Source organism: Microtus ochrogaster, chromosome 15, assembly GCF_000317375.1.
Source record: "Microtus ochrogaster isolate Prairie Vole_2 chromosome 15, MicOch1.0, whole genome shotgun sequence".
Classification (NCBI taxonomy): domain Eukaryota; kingdom Metazoa; phylum Chordata; class Mammalia; order Rodentia; family Cricetidae; genus Microtus; species Microtus ochrogaster.
The window spans coordinates 2676198-2693086 of NC_022017.1; the positions used below are offsets into that span (position 1 = coordinate 2676198).

A 16889-nucleotide genomic window follows, 5' to 3' on the forward strand; every position below is an offset into this window, starting at 1 on the left:
TCTCCTCTTTGTTCATTCCCTTCTCCAACCCCAAAGCTTCTCCCTCAGAGGTTTTCTCTTAAGAGGCTTGCTAACCCAAGACCTCTGGAAAGGGTCAGAAGATACACCAATCAAAGCCATGGGGTTCCAGTGAATGTCCCATCCTAATTGTCATCACATACATGGAAGCACAGATGCAGGAAAAATGACAATTTACTCATATAAACAAAATAGGAGAGCTGAGTATACATCAATATAATGCACAGATAAAGCTGATTTAATAAGCCACACACACCACACACACACATACAAACACCACATAACCACACGACACACACACACACACACACTCATAAACATACACACATGACAGAGAGATAAAGCTGATTTGATAAGCCACACACACCACACACATACAAACACCACATAACCACACGTCACACACACACACACACTCATAAACATACACACACAACAGAGAGATAAAGCTGATTTGATAAGCCACACACACATCCACACATACCACACCAAGTACAACATAACCACACACCACATGCATACACACAAACACACATGCAACACCATACATACCAAACACACAACATAACCACATACACCTCTCTGTCTGTCTCTGTCTCTGTCTCTCTCTCTCTCTCTCACACACACACACACACACACACACACACACACACACACACACAGATAAAGCTGATTTGATTAGCCACCCGCCTTTTTTTTGGAATGCCCTGGTATCAAGGAAAGATCTCCCTGGTATATTCAGGTTTTATCCTATGACCTCATAGTCTTCCCATTTAACAGGTGAACAATGCTGTGGCCCTAAGACACTCATGGCTGTCTGAGGACCATTCAAAAGTCAGTTCTGTCAGAGAGTGTCTGCTTGGGGACAAGTGTGTAAGGTCCTCATCATGAGGCCATGGGATTCTCAAAGCAGCGGTCTGTCTTCTCCGGTCCCCAAATCTTTCCAGATCTCAGCTAACACAGGGACAGAGCCTTTGTACCGCTGGTGAACTGGGGCTCAATTCTCAGCTAACACAGGGACAGAGCCTTTGTACCGCTGGTGAACTGGGGCTCCATTCTGGTTTCCTTCACTCCCTCCCTTTACCCTCTAGCAAAATGTGAGCATCCTGGTACCTGATCTGGGCCCACCCTTCCTGTGGGTGGTCCAGACTCTTGCTTCCCCTCTTCTTTATCATCCTCATCAACAACAGGGGTGGGTCACTCCTCATATCCAGTATCTGATTAACTCATTCTCGCCACTGTGGAAATGACTTGGTAATAACCTATTGGGTTGTTTCTCTCAGGGATACTTGCTTTTGTAGGGCAAAGACACCAAGATAAGCTCTTTGGAGTCAGGGGACTTTGGACCATTCCCATCAGAAGTTGGTTATGAGTCCCACAAACATTGGATAATTGAATCAACACCAATAGATGTGACATCATGCCTACAAAGTGCTTCCTACTGAGTTTTATACGTGGCAACTACTTGATTGGCTGTGGCTATTATTTGTAATGGTCAATTTTCTGGGATCAGCAGTGGTCTGGGAGAGCCTGAGATGTGTAGGGTCACCACCCCTTCCCTGTCCCCAGCATCTGATGACACTGTATGGGAATGTGCTGATGTGGAGGCCACACTGGAGAGGAAGGAGGGAAGGCAGGCCGAGCCTCTGGTCCTTTAGTAACTGACACCAGTTATTGGACATTAGGATGTTTCGGGCCTTAGGGAGTGCTTTGCATCAAATAACATGTGTAAGCCTTGCCATTCTTGCATTAAAGTCTATTGTCCCATTCTCCCTGGGAGAAGCTGAGACCAGAAAGGCCAAATGTGGTGGGGGAACAAATCAAGTTCCTGGGGTCTGGGTTTCCATCTGGCGCCATTCTAGGTAGAAAACCGTCCCACATCCCATCTCTGCTGTTTGCTGTGTCTCCAGCAAGGGGCTGCCCACTGGGAGGGGCCTGATCCTGGGATGCAAGGAGCCCACAGAGGGAGGCATCATAGCTTCTGGGATCCCCGCCATACTCAGAAGACACCATTTCCCTTACGCATTGTCCATATGTCATTGACAGAGGACCAGAGTGCAGAAAAGACAGGCCAAGTCAGAAACCAGGGCTTCAGCAGAAGCAGAAACCACTGGGATCAGCATGGATGTGGGTCAGAAGGTGGTGAGGAAAGTGGGCAGGGATGTGTGGGAATAGCTTAGCAACATGTTAAAGGGCACTGAAGAAGAGACCAGTGAATGAGATGTCCGTGGGAACAGAGAGTGGGGAGAGCAGAGGATGGAGGACACTGATGGCTGGGCTGGGGTGCTGTCATATGTACAACTGGCAAAGCCATTAACAGCGATGCTGTGCCAGGGTTGTACTGAGAGCACTGAAAACCCTGCAGCATTACTCAAATGTACGGGGGGTATGGAGTGAAGGGGACAGAGGTGGGAGGAAGGGAGAGAAGCTTGCTATGTGGCCTCTGGGGAAGCTCTGGGGACATCTGGGGAAACTCTGCTCTGCTTACAAAAATCAGGAGATGATGTGTGATGTGATATTCAGAGAAGCCGTGAGGACACCACGTCCTTGCCACACAGCCAAGAGCATGCCCAGTACTGAGAGTAGGGAGCAGGGCTCAGATGTCCCCCGTACTGGTCCAGGAAGACCCATGAGGAGGGCTGGGTAGAGCATGAAATGAAGAGATGGGGGAACAAAGGATGGATGGAAGATGGGGGTGGGACAGGGAGAAGAGGGTGGAGGAAGGGAGCTATGATGCTGTTTTGATATCAGCAAGGAAGGAATGGAAAGGAAAGGAAAGCAGGGGAGAGTGGGTTCCATGCCAGTGAATCCAGATGGCACCCCCATTTAGCCTGTGTCCAGATTTTTCTTCTTTCATGACCCTATTCAACTGATAACCCCACCTCACCATGGGACGCTGACAATAACCTTTGAGACGGTCATGGGCTGACTAGGGTGATTAATGGAGGGGACTGGGGCCCATCATCGGAACCAGTGACCCAGGACAGAGGGGACCACAGATGGAGCCTCCGCGAGTCAGGTACCAAAACCGTGTTTGGTGTGGCGCACACTCATACTCCCATTGACTGTTTTCTGACTTCGGCTGTGTGAAGTCTGGACTCCTAGGAATGGCCCCAGCCAGGCTCACCTCCTGAATTCTCAGGCCTGGGCAGAGGACCGAGTGGTTTGTGCTGATGCACATGGCAGGGGAGAGGGGCGTGATGAAGTGGAGCTCCTATGGTATGCCTTTGGACTCCCCAGAAATGGAGCTCCTATGGTATGCCTTTGGACTCCCTAAACTATGTTCATCGTGTCTGTCCTCTCTGCCTACTGTGAGCTGAGTCTCCACGAAGCTCCGTGCTCTTGGCTTTTCATTTTCTCCAGTGACCAAAGCCTCTCCTCTTCCAGCCCCTCATCAGCCTGACTATGGATGGTGTCTGAGAGGTGCGATGGGGACATCCGGCTCTCCAGAAAGTGTGTAAGCACATGGTCGTCATGATCCCATAGTTGTTGTGGCCCGGACTGCTCAGTGCTAAAGACAGGGTCCTGCCACGCTAGTCCCCCAACAAAGAGGGCCACTTCTCTCTAAGGCTTTTGTCTGCAAGAGGCTTGGGGTGAATGGCTGCTAGATGAGGTCTTTCTAGGACAGGGTGTAAAGCTATGGGAATCTGTGAATACTGTACTTAATGGCCAATTCTGTCCAAAATGGCTGTGTCATCTCTGCCCCCTGAACCCTTGCAAGGACGCCAACCACAGAGACAATCTGAGAAGGATGGTAGAGTGCCAGTGACATTCCCCTGGGGAGGCTGTGGCCTAGGGCAAATTACCTTATAACAGCAGGTTAATTAGATAAGACCCAAATTACCTGAGCAAGGTTTGCAAGCCTAGCAATTTGACAGTTTCATGTTGTTTCAGAGGTGGGGAGGGCTGATCTCTGGCTCAGCACAGAGAAAATGACTTCTTGCTCCTAGGCAGGCCAAACCCACGAATTAAGCTCTCCCCTGCCCATCTGCAAGCCCAATGCCATGCATATATAAGGGCACCTGCTGGTGCTCACCACAGTCAGTACAACCTTCCTGGGATTTGTCTTCCTCCCTTGTACTCCATCTCCACCAACAAGCAACATGAGCCGCCAATTCACCTGTAAGTCTGGAGCTGGCAACAGGGGCTTCAGCGGCTGCTCGGCTGTGCTGTCCGGGGGCAGTTCATCCTCTTATCGGGCAGGAGGCAAAGGACTCAGTGGGAGCTTTGGTAGTCGGAGTCTCTATAGCCTGGGAGGCGCCAGAAGCATCACTCTCAACATGGCTACCAGCAGCGGCAAGAATGGAGGTTTTGGATTTGGCCGGAGCCGGGCCAGTGGCTTTGCTGGCAGCATCTTCGGCAGTGTGGCCCTGGGACCTGTGTGCCCAACTGTGTGCCCACCTGGAGGCATCCACCAGGTCACAGTCAATGAGAGCCTGCTGGCCCCCCTCAATGTGGAGCTGGACCCAGAGATCCAGAAGGTGCGGGCACAGGAGCGAGAGCAGATCAAGGCGCTGAATAACAAGTTCGCCTCCTTCATCGACAAGGTGGGTCTGTTAGGATGGTTAGCAGGGACTTGCCTGGGAACAGCTCTCCACTCCCCCTATTGGAGCAGATGATCTTCAATCCCTCAGGAGGCATTGAAGTTGGGTGCATTTACTGTACACGAGGTGTCCATTCTGTCACCTTACAATCTTGTAAAAGTTTCTCTGTAGTTCGGAGAGAAAACACCAGCAGGGGTTGTTCATGCTGGTTGTTCAGGGATACTCACAGCAGAACCCCGGGGAGGAGACCTGGGCCTTGCTATGGAGACTTGGCCTGGTGCCATTTCTAAGCCTGTGGTCACACAGGTTGTACACAGTGAAGGCCAGGAGGAGAATGGACCAGAAAGGCATTCTTCCTCACAGGCATGCTGACCTTGTACCCTAGTCACCCGACTAATGGAACAGGAGTATGAAGGCTGTCAGTGGTGGGCGTTTCTGTCAGTGGTGGAGGGCACTCTCGCAAGGTCGGGGTAAAGGTGATCTGCAGCCAGAGCTGACCATGGCTGACAGTGTGGGGAAAATCACTTGTTCCGCCTGGGTCCTTATGTTCTTACCTTTGGTGGAAATCAAGACCTTTTCCTGCGGCTTGTGTTAGTTTAGAAAAGAAGGCTCATGTGAAGACCTCAGCACAATGCCTGGCTCAGGCTAAGTCCCTCTGCCCCCAGTGGTGTTGTCTCTGTGAAAGGGTCCTGGGAAGCAGAGGACCCTCAGATCTGGACAAGACCTCAAGGGATCCTCCAGCTCAGCCAGGATGCTGGCTGTGGAATATAAGCAACAGCTTCCCTCGGCTTATGGGTCAGCAAGGCCATAAAGGCCAATGCCACTCCTGCACAGCCATTTCGAGGGCAAACAGGGTAGGGGCTCACCCCCAGTCTCTTGTCTCCAGGTCTAGGGTCAAAGTTGCTAGGGCCATGTTGGCTCCATGACAATCAAGCATCACAGGCCCAGGCCTTATGGCCACAAGAACAGCCCTTGCTCCACATTGCTAGTCTTCCATGTGGGGGCCGCATTCGCTGCTCAGTCCCGGGGCCAAGGCTAGTGCTGCAGCTTCTTGTCCTCAAGGCTACTCACATCTAGACAACCAAGGTGCTCCGAGGATTTGGGTCTGGGGGTGGGCTGGCCAGACCCTACACACAAGCAAATTCGGAGACACAGAAAAGCAAGGGGAGGGGGAGGAGTGTCTTCTTGGGAGTGGGAAGGAGACCCAAAGCCTGCTTAGCTCTCCAGGAGCTTTGGTCTCAGGAGCACCCTGGCATCTCATCCCCAAGTAGAGAAGAGATATAGAGTCCTATTGGTAGCCTAGCTGTGTCTAGTGACATGCTAGGCACTGTGGTGCACCAGATGCGGTTCATGCTCAGCTCAGGAAGAACTCTGGATTGATTTAACCAAACCAAGTGTTGGATGATTTGTTAGAAACCAGATGTTTGGAGCATAGGCTCATCTCAGGGCAGAGTTCCAAGCATTATTTTCCACGTCCTGTGAACCTGTGAACACAGCCTTGCTTAAGTGTGCCTGTGCTCACTAATGTTAAAAAAAAGTCAAATTTTAAAATATTGTACTCACCATAAGCAACTGCGGTGGTGGTGGTATATGCTAATGATCTCTGGTAAATTCCCTGGTCTGGTGAGGGCCAGGCTCTGTCTGTCAGGTTCCATGTTTCATGCTTGCTCCAGACAGGAGGGTTTTGAGCTCCACTTTGTGTGTGTGTGTGTGTGTTGGGGGACAGCGTCTGTGAGTAGGAGTAGGGTGGGGCCCAGTGTGGGATTTTGAAACACTCAGCAGCTCTTGGCCCCAGCCTCACTGCGCTCTGACATCATAAGACCTCATCTTCAGAGTGGATAGCCTTTCCAAACAGATGCGCCCTGCCTGGTCCTGCGCTGCTGGTGTAGGGTGCACTCACACAGCCCTCTGCTTAGTCACTGTGGGCTCTGGTTGATTGGAGGTCCACAGTGAGGAGACACTTGTCTGGGTTTAGTTCTGAGCTCTGCCTTTGTCTAAACTTCTGGACCTTGGAAAGAAGCAAAACTTCCTCATGCCACAGTTTCTTCTCCACTGATCATGGCCAACCCGCCTCTGATTAGAGCTGCCCGCCTCTTGCAGCTGTGGAGGGTGAAAGGGAAAGATGCAGCCAGCACAGTGGCCTCGCGTGACGACTGTGATGAGTTCTGTGGCATTCAACAGTAGCTGGGTTTGGGTTGCAGGTGCGCTTCCTGGAGCAGCAGAACCAGGTGCTGGAGACCAAGTGGGAGCTGCTGCAGCAGCTGGACCTGAACAACTGCAAGAACAACTTGGAGCCCATCCTCGAGGGCTACATCAGCAACATGCGGAAGCAGCTGGAGACACTGTCCGGGGACAAGGTCAGGCTGGACTCGGAGCTGAGGAACGTGCGCGATGTGGTGGAGGACTACAAGAAGAAGTGAGTGGGGGCTCAGCCTGCAGCGAGCCCTGTCCTTTGGGAGAGTTTAAAAATTTCGGTTCCAAAGTTTTGGAGGTGGAGAGTGGGGTTCTTGACTATACCAAGTAGGGACACCACACTGCAAACCTAGAGCGTGCTTCCTGCTCCCTAGCCCAGGGACTGACACTGGGGACAAATGTCCAAGTAGCTGGGCATGGTGTGAAGCCACTTGCTTTCTGCATCCCGAGGTTCCCATGGGCACTGCTCACATTTGGTGTGAAGCCGCTTGCTTTCTCATCCCGAGGTCCCCAAAGGCCTTTTGTTCCACACACTTCCTTCTCATATTTCAAGATGGATCTTCTTCCAAAATTGGCCACCATGTCCCTTCCTCCAGGAAGCCTTCCTTTCTTGGCTGGCCCTTCAGTCTTCTGCGCCACACTGGCTGATATTCTTTTCTGTACTCAGGGTCTTCCCTGGGTACTCCAGAGCTCTTGGTGAAGGGTGTAAGCTATGATCTCTGGCCTTCTCACAGGTACGAGGAGGAGATCAACCGGAGGACGGCTGCCGAGAATGAATTTGTGCTGCTCAAGAAGGTGAGGGAGGCAGTTCCAAGGCCAGGGGAGAGGCGAGGTCTACCGTGTGCTTCGCCATCTGTCCCCAGATGAGCTGATGCAAATCACAATGGTCATTCTATCCGGAAGGAATGACGGGGCAGGCAGGATGACAGGAAGAACCAGCATGAGGGGCTCCCTCAGCCATGGCTCAGATGTTGCAGAGGTGACTTTCACAGCAGCCTGGCTGGAACACCGTTTCTGCGGGTCCTCATTCCTGTTCATGGAATGGGTTCTCAGGATGAGATGTGAGGGCCGTGCTATCAGCCGCCCCTACAGGAGAAGATAATGTCTCCTTCCTCCCTCAGGCAGCTGGGCTGGGATGAATGTCACCTTTTTGGTGGCTCTTGTGGTGACCATGGATCACTGCATCTTCTTTCAGGATGTGGATGCTGCTTATGCCAACAAGGTGGAGCTGCAGGCCAAGGTGGACTCCATGGACCAGGACATTAAATTCTTCAAGTGTCTCTTTGAAGCTGTAAGTCTCTTTGCACCCATTCTCCAGAGTGGCCAGTGGCTAAAACTCTAGTTTAGAGACTGGGGGAGTCACAGAGGCTTCAGCTCTTAAGGAGGCCCCCAAGTTAGTCACCCACCTCACATGTTACTCCTGAGAGCCCCCTCCTCATTCCTGAGGCCTCATTCCATGGCAGCAGAATCTGCCTAGGGCCCAGCAAGGTATTTTCTTTGCTTGAAGGTGACAATTTTGTGCTCCAAGGCCCTATGTGGTATCACTATAATTTGTCAGTGGTCAAGTTGATATACTCCCTCCCCATGGTCATTGTAGGAGATGGCTCAGATCCAGTCCCACATCAGCGACATGTCCGTCATCCTGTCCATGGACAACAACAGGAACCTGGACCTGGACAGCATCATTGATGAGGTCCGTGCCCAGTATGAGGAGATTGCCCTGAAGAGCAAGGCCGAGGCTGAGGCACTGTACCAGACCAAGGTGAGAGGCAGAGACTGAGCCAGGGGTGGCAGGTAGGGTGGCACCATGATGTGAGGTCTCACAACAGTTATATCCAGACAAGAGACAGTGCCCAGGCCAGAATCCCCTGTGCCCTGTGCCCTGCGCCCTGTGTCTTCAGTCAGGGGTGCAGGGAGCTTACAGACTCCAAGCTGTCACACTTATCCGTTTCTGTGCTTTGGGCTTTCTAGTTCCAGGAGCTGCAGTTGGCAGCTGGCCGCCATGGGGATGACCTCAAAAACACCAAAAATGAAATCACTGAACTGACCCGGTTCATCCAGAGACTCCGCTCAGAGATTGAGAATGCCAAGAAGCAGGTGAGGGACCTTGGTCTGTGGCCTGGAGCATGTTCTCTGGACTGAACAGAGAGTCGGGGCCCCAGCTGCTCCATGCCCCCTCAGCATCTTCTCCACAGTAGTAGCTTCATAAATATCACTGGTGTGGCTGAGGAGCGGAAGTGGGTGCAGGGAGTCCCCAGTGAGGATGCCTCGTGCTAGCAGGTGGGGGCAAAGGATGCAGATGGAATGAAACGGCAGAGGTGTCCACTCCTCTGCCGAATTTATGCCCACAAAGGCCTTGAGGAACAACGTTCTCATTCTCTCTGCACCAGATGAGAGGTGTAGAGATGTGGGGCAGAATATAGCTGCTAGACACAGTCCCTTGTTCTTCCTATGGGCTTTAACACAACCTCTCTGCAGCCGTGAGTACAAATCATCCCTCCGTCCTTCACAGGTGGCCGTAGGGTCAAATGAGATGAGGCATGGAATAGGTTCTGCTGAGGATGGTGCTGGGGACAGTGATGGGTGGTACTGGGGACAGTGATGGGTGGTGCTGAGGATGGTGCTGGACACAGTGATGGGTGGTGCTGGGCACAGTGATGAGTGGTGCTGAGCAAGGTACTGGGCACACAGTGAGCACCTGGCAAATAATCATAATTCTTGGAGAATCTCTTTCCTATGACCTTGGCCTGCAGGCCATGTGTCTGTGCTGGAGTTGTCACTGCATTGAGCACACTGTCTTATAATATCTTTCCCCGCAGACCCTAACAACTCAAGAACAGAAAGTCACTTACTCAATATGCGGCCTGACGATCAGTGTCTGGGCATTGAGGTGGTCGTGGTCTGCAGAGGGCGGGAGCATGTTTCCTTTCGCCATGTCTGGGAATAGGGGCATAGCCGAGATCCAGGAAGGCTTGCCGGCTCCTTTCAGTCAGAGCAGAAGCGTGGTGTGCATCCAGCATGATACCTGATCTTCTGAATGTGAGGGGTTTGGCTGCAAAGACCAGGCCTCCTTCAGTTTTCTAACTCCTTGAATTCCTTGCTTAGGCTTCTAACCTGGAGACAGCTATCGCTGATGCCGAGCAGCGAGGGGACAGTGCCCTCAAGGATGCCCGGGCCAAGCTGGATGAGCTGGAGGGTGCCCTGCACCAGGCAAAGGAGGAGCTGGCTCGGATGCTGCGTGAATACCAGGAGCTCATGAGCCTGAAGCTGGCCTTGGACATGGAGATCGCCACTTACCGCAAGCTCCTGGAGAGCGAGGAGTGCAGGTGAGCGGAGCGCGCTGGGCAAGGAGCCTCTGATGCTACACGGGGAGTGGTAGGGGAGAATGGGGCAGCGATAAGTTGGGAACATCAGCTGGGCAGGAGGAGCAGCTCAGTGGGTGCTTAGCACGTGCAAAGCCTGACTTTAATCATCAGAACTGCATACAACTGGTAACACATTCCTAACATCCCAGCTTTTGTGAGGTGGTCAGGAGGATCAGACATTCAAGTTTACCCCTGACTATAGTGACTTTGATGCCAGCTTAGCCTACATAAGACCCCATCTTAACCAGAAAAAAAGAGTAGCACCTATACCCATGACATCTGAATGCACACTTCCTCCTGGGGGCTGTGCTATGGTAAGCTACATGAATTAGCACATTCAGCCCTTAAACCTCCCCAGGGCATCTGGGAGCATCCTCCCTTCTCTCCTGAACCCCATTCCTCTATTAGGCTTTCTTGTTCCCTCTTTTTATGTACACTGTGAGCTGGCTCGGTGGGGGTATGCTAAGCTGGCCATCCTAGCCTCCCAGTGTGCTAGGGAGAGAGAAGGCTCACCACGGTGGGACACTGGCGGGAACACAGGCATCCTTTAAGAACTGTTCTTCAGTCCAGCGTGTGGCCTGCTTACCCCCAGAGTTTCAGAGGTGGCCTCCAACGCTTCTGAGGCCCACAGTGGCCCTGCGGGTCCAGAAGCCCACTCCGGGCTGTTGTGGGCAGCACCTGGGAAGAGGCTGTGGGATGCTCCTAATGTTACTTCTCTCCTCTACAGGATGTCAGGAGAGTACCCATCCCCTGTCAGCATCTGTAAGTATTTTTGTGGGATTGGAGCTAAGTCAGAGGTACGGCATAGACACACTCTGTGTGTAGACAAGGGCCCTACAAATCAGATGGAAAAAGGCTGAGATCACAAAGTACAGAAGGCAGACAAGGGCTAGGTCTCCTAGTTTCCTGTCCCTCTGGGCCTCTTTTATCTTTGTCATCCTGCCTCCCAGGGAACAGCAGTGAGGGACGGCCACAGGAGAAGGGAAACGAAGGATGAATTCTAAGAAAATGATGTGTGTGTGGGGGGGGAGGGGGGTCTGTGCCAGGCTTTTGAGGCTGAGTTCGCAAATTACAGACAGATGATGAGGACTTGTGGGGGGCAGGACTGAAGGGACTCCAGAAGGGTGCTCCAAGCTGTCAGGATTGGATCTGAGATCTTAGATTGCCATCTGTGAGGAGTCAGCGAGAAAAAGAGGATGGAAGCAGATTTAGCAAAGCCACGAATAGGAGGGACAGTGGTGGATGCCCAAGACAAGTGGGTACATGGGCACCTGGTTGAAGGAGTGGACTTGAGAACCAATGGGGCAAGACTCAGCCACAGTGGGTATAAACTGAGTAAGTCAAAGACATAGGGAGGAGTCTTTGGGATCTCCTCCCCAGGATGAGGGGATGGCTATGACCAGGTCCTTAGAGAACCTGGTCTGTCTTGGGGGAAGGAGAGTCTCCTCCCTAGCTCTGCCTGAGTAGGTTCGAGCCAACTCTCTCTCTCTCTCTGCAGCCATTATCAGCAGCACCAGTGGCAGTGGAGGCTATGGCTTCCGGCCCAGTACAGTCAGTGGTGGCTATGTGGCCAATAGCACGAGCTGCATCTCTGGAGTGTGCAGCGTCCGCGGTGGGGAGAGCAGGAGCCGAAGCAGTGGCAGCGACTACAAGGATACCCCAACGAAGGGCTCCAGCCTGAGCACCCCCTCCAAGAAAGGTGGTCGGTAGACAGGGCTTCCTGTGCCTCCCCTCCTCAGAACCCCCGTGCCCTAGTCTGCTGTCCCCTTTCTGCTCCCTATACCACTCCAGGGGCCCCGGGTTTGTCCTCAGCTAATCTCCTTCCTCCACGGTTCTGAGCCTAGATCACTCTGGACTACCGTGTGCTGGTAGATGCCAGGGCCGGGCAAATTTCAGTTCACCTCTGCCCAGGTCCAGCCTGTCCCTTCCACCAGGCATTGCCTCTGTCCTTAACTGGCTTCTTGGGTCTCAACATGGTCTTTCTTGTCTGAGCTTTTGTCTCAGTTCCTGCTGATGACAGAAGCTAGCTCTGTATCCAAGAGGGCAACAAAAAGACAATGAACTGAGAGTGGCCAGCCCATCCGACCCAGAACGGTCTCATTTTGAGTGGGACCACTCAGAGTAAAGGGACTCTGTCTTCACTTTCCTGCACCCAGAACCAGAAAAACGAGGACACCCTTGGCTTCCCCTGTATTCCATAAAGCCCTCCCTGTTGCATCCTCAATAAACCATGCAATCTGATGTCTTAGTCTCTGAGTATTCAGTGAGCACAAGTCAAAGGCTCATGCGAACATGCATACACACGGCACACATGCAGTCACATGTATATGACTTGAGTGGGTCACGTTTTTTTCTGCAGAGCAGAAACAAACAAAGGGCTAGTGCGCTTGGCAGAAGGAGGCTTCTTTCTGGAGTGCAGATGGAGGGACGCAGAGAATAGGTTGGAAGGAATCGTTGGGGGGTGGAAGGATGGGCGGTGAGTCTGTGGCTCTCAACAGACGTCTGAATGGTGTCCTGGCAGGAACTCTCACCCCTTTCTTGGGTCTTTCCTGGGAGGCAGGCAGGAATCTGCTGCGGCTGCCCTGCTCTTCACTATGCTAAGCCTTCTAGGAGGGTGAAGCTGGTGAGACTCCCACATCCTGGGCCACTGTTGTGCCAAAATAGGGCAGGCAGCAAGTTTTTGGAAGCTTAGGCTGGAATAGGGCAGAGTAAGTGGTGGTGAGGCTGGGCCGTCAACACCTTCTAGGAACTTGTTGGCCGAATGAACTAATGTCTTGATGGTCAGCTGTTCCTTGTGTGGAGGAGGAGTTCATGGACAGACAGATTCCCTAGACTAGATGTCTGACTAGAGAAGGAATGGAGGCAGAGGAGGGGCAAAGTGTTTGTTGGCCATGGAAACTCAGAGACCATGAAGTCAGTGGAACAACTTGCTTGCAAGCTAACCATACTCATGGTGCTGTTTGGGAGCCAGGCAGGGGTTTTGGTTACACATAAGACTAAGGGTATGGGGCTGGAATGGAGAAGAGGAATGGGATGGGATGGGATGGGATGGGATGGGATGGGATGGGATGGGATGGCAGGTGGGAGCAAAGGGCTTGGAGGAAGGGTTGAGTAGGTTGGGCAGCTGGTACAATGTTCAGAGTAGTGACCATGGCTTAGGGCAAGGCCGCAGAGTCGGTCTTGAAACTCCCAACATAAAGGAGGCAGCCTCCAGGCCAGACTGCTTGTCTGGCAAGATGAGTGTGGTTTGTGTGTTGGGGTGTGTGCGTGTGTGTGTGTGTGTGTGTGTATGTGTGTGTGTGACATGTGCTGCCATTTCCCTAGCAAAGTTCTTTACACACCCACTGCTTTGGTTACCCTACTGCGTTTACAACACTAAGAAATAAAATGAGATGGTAAAGCATGTTTCCAGTCAAGAGCATCTAACATGTCTCGGATTTATGGTGAGGAGAGTTTTGTTGGGTGCTCTGGATTTACTACTTGTATCTGGGGAGGAGGAAAGAATCCCCCTATTGTCCCTTTATGCTCTGGGGATCAAAGGAACTTTCTAAGTGAGCAGAGTTGTCCTGGGTTCTGAGTTTTGGAGCCACAGAGACAGAGCAGGAAGCAGTTAGGAGTCCATGGGAGCCCCATGGCCAACCCCGGCATGGGAGTTGCAGCCAGGCAGGACTGATAATCTGGGGCGAAGGAACAATGAGTGGCAGAGGCTCCCCAGCAGCTTCACTTCAGTTAGGGACTCAAATTAGTGCTGACCTCGGGTCTCGACATATGCTCATGCACACAGACCACACACACACACACACACACACACACACACACACACACACACACACACACACACATAGGAAAAGATAATCAAAGAACTGGGGAGGCTGAAGCACCAAGATCAGAAGCCTCAACCTTCCGAACAGGCTTCTCTGGAGTGGCCCGTGCTGCCGCAGGCTTCTGCTGTGGGCATTGGCACCTGAAGTACAGAGTGGAGTTGAGAGGTGGGGAGCAGGAGCCTGGGAGTGTGAGGGGAGAGGGAGATCCTGAGTGAGGAGTCCAGCTGCATGGTACTCTAGACACTGCTTTGGAAACAGCTCTTCCCTGTACATAGGTATGAGGGTGTTTTTTGATGATTCTTGACAAGTGTTTAGGTAGCTCAGGAATGGGTGGGGTTTTGAATGATCCCCAAACTTCAGCATGCATATGAATCTGTGATCTCATACTGGTATGTCCCCTCTGATTCTAGAAGGACCTAGAACTCTTTCTTTTTAAAAGACTTATTTAAATTTTAAAAATGTGAATGTGTGTATGTGTGTATGTATGTGTGGTGGGTGATAGTGAGTATATAAATGTGCATGTACCTGTTTGTGCATGTACATGCGTATGTGGGTGTGCATGTCTGTGTTTGTGCATGTGTGTGTGTGCATGTATGTGTGTGGTGGGTATGTATGTGCATGCACATGTGTGTGTAGGGGTGCACGAGCATGTATGCTTGTCTGTGTGTGTTCATACATGTGTGTGTGGTGGATGGTAATGGGTATGTGAGTGTTTGTGCCTGTATATGCATGCACATGTCTGTGGGGGTGTGCATGCGTGTACGTTTGTGCATGTGTGTGTGCATGTGTTGTGGGTATGTGAGTGTGCATGTGCCTCTGTGAGCATGCACAAGTGGGAGGGCATGCATGTGTTTGTGCATGTGTGTGTGACTGTGTGTGCATGTACATGTGCTTGTGCGTGTGTATGTGGTGGGTGGTGGCTGGTACATGCTGCAAATGTGGGTTCTTCTAAAGGCAACATGGTATTGGATCCCTGGAACTGATATTACAGGTGGTTGTGAGACATGGATTAGATGTTGGGAACTGAACTCAGGTTCTGCAGGAACAGTGAACACTCTTAAGGGCTGTATTTACAATACCCTCCCAGATGCTGCTGCTCCAGGGACCTCATTTGAAGAATGGAGGACTTGGTGCTATCCAAGGTCCCTCCTTGTCCAAGAGGACTGAATGCGTCAGTGTCAGAACCACATCTGCCCTCTAAGGAGCCAAAACCAGGGTAGAAGAATTGAAGGACTTAGCAGAGGGATTTCAGATGTGGAAACCTGCCTTTCCTTAAGTGTTCTCACTGTTAATAAAGTTTACAAGTGAGGTACAAGCTGTTTGTACAATTCAGCACGTCCCTGGTCCTGGACTTGGGACTGGACAGGGCAGAGGAAACGGTGGGAGCGGGTGGTGCCACCGTGACGCTGAGAGACTTCAGTGGGACAAACCTGGGAAGAGGGTCCAAGTCCTCTGCCCACAGAAAGTCTGGAACTGACTCCACACAATGGGCAGACAGGCAGTGGCTTAATCTCTCACTGGACTCAGGACAGAAGGAGGTGGAAGAATTGACAGCAGCGGCAGGTAGTCTCTGGAGGCTGTGGGCAGCTCAGGAGGGCCTGACTCTAAGCTATTGGGATGGGCCAGCGGGGGAGGGGTGGGAAAGCTGAAAGAGAGGCAGGATCTGAGAGATGGTACAGTAGGCCTCTCCTGACGCAAAACACATTGCCTTAGTGGTGGGACAATGACCTCTCATTCAACCCCTGGCACCACACAGGACCTGAGAGGACACTAGGCCAACTCTCATGGGTGACAGAAATGCCGAGGTGTACAGGCTGGAGATGGCGACAGCACTGGATGCAGTTGGACAGCTCTACTGGAAGAGGGGGTATAAGGAGAGAGAAGGGGGCCAATGGGCTTCGTTGGGGCTGAGAGAACTTTATCTTTCTCTGCCCTACCTTGATGGCCCTTCCTCCTGTCTAGCACTGGTGACCAGAGACTCAACTGTCATTCCTTTGTATTTGCAGCATGTGTTTGGCACGCCTGTACACCCATGGAAGCTGTGGGCTGAGTTCCCTCCCCACATGACTCTGACTCCAAGCGGTCACTGTAAGTACTGATAGAAGCCAGCCTGGAGATGCCCAGCTGGAGGGCACAGCCATACAGCTGGGGCTACAATGAGCTGTTCAGGATGACACTGGTTGGAACATATTCAAGCCATCTCTGAAGGGTAAAGAGGAAGAGTCAGGTCCCCACAGCACCTGCCTGCCTTGGCCACTGCTATCTCTCTTTTTCCATCTGTGAAGCCTCTTTCCCATAGTCTCTCTCTGTGGGCCAGTAGCCAGCGGACCAGCATTGGATAGAAGCTAATGCTTGTTACCCACATAGGCTGGCAACAACACCTGTGTCATCCCTCCAAGTGGGTGTTCTTTGTCCCAAAACATAGATGTCCTAAATCTAGGATGACAGAGTCAAGACACAGTGAGCTCTGTCTCTCCACAGCCCACACTCTTTCCAGACACCACCCTGCCTCCCAGGATGGGAGCCAGTACTTGGCCCACCCAGCTGCCAGGCTTTCCCAGTCCTTCCCAATGCCCCCCAGGATTCCTGCCCATTCTCTATAGAAACTTCTGGTGTTTTCCATCGGAGGAATTCTGATGGACTGGGTGTCACACTGAGCTGGATCGCCCTTTCCCTGGGTTTTCCTACTGCCTGCTGCCACAGGCTGGACACATTGCCACTCTAGGCCACTCTAGGTCACACAATGCTTCCCCCACCACCATAATGTTAAGATTGTTAGACCAAGATCTGGTCTCAATTCTTGTGTTCCCTTGAAGCCTTGGACAGGGGTGGCCAGGCAGTAGAGGCACTGTTGGCCTAAGCAAAACTGATGGATGGATAAACAAGGAGAAAGGTGGGTATAATATGGGAGGGGACCTGCGGAGTGTGGTTGGTGTGTGATATGT

The 16889-nt window shown here is 52.1% G+C and overlaps 1 protein-coding gene across 1 annotated transcript; it reads left to right on the plus strand.

Annotated features, from left to right (window-relative positions):
- The first annotated feature begins 4121 nt into the window (after positions 1-4121).
- On the plus strand, positions 4122-11830 carry LOC101999160 (keratin, type II cytoskeletal 71). The gene is made up of 9 exons (XM_005353844.2): positions 4122-4565; positions 6764-6978; positions 7490-7550; positions 7951-8046; positions 8353-8517; positions 8727-8852; positions 9861-10081; positions 10848-10882; positions 11619-11830. The coding sequence occupies exons 1-9, from the start codon at positions 4122-4124 to the stop codon at positions 11828-11830; spliced, it is 1575 nt and encodes a 524-aa protein (XP_005353901.1).
- The last annotated feature ends 5059 nt before the right edge of the window (positions 11831-16889 follow it).

Coding starts and splice junctions, on each gene's coding strand:
- LOC101999160 (XM_005353844.2), top strand. CDS start 4,122: ATGAGCCGCCAATTCACCTGTAAGTCTGGAGCTGGCAACAGGGGCTTC. Junction 8,047..8,352: donor TCAAGTGTCTCTTTGAAGCT/GTAAGTCTCTTT, acceptor TGGTCATTGTAG/GAGATGGCTCAGATCCAGTC. Junction 10,883..11,618: donor CCCATCCCCTGTCAGCATCT/GTAAGTATTTTT, acceptor CTCTCTCTGCAG/CCATTATCAGCAGCACCAGT.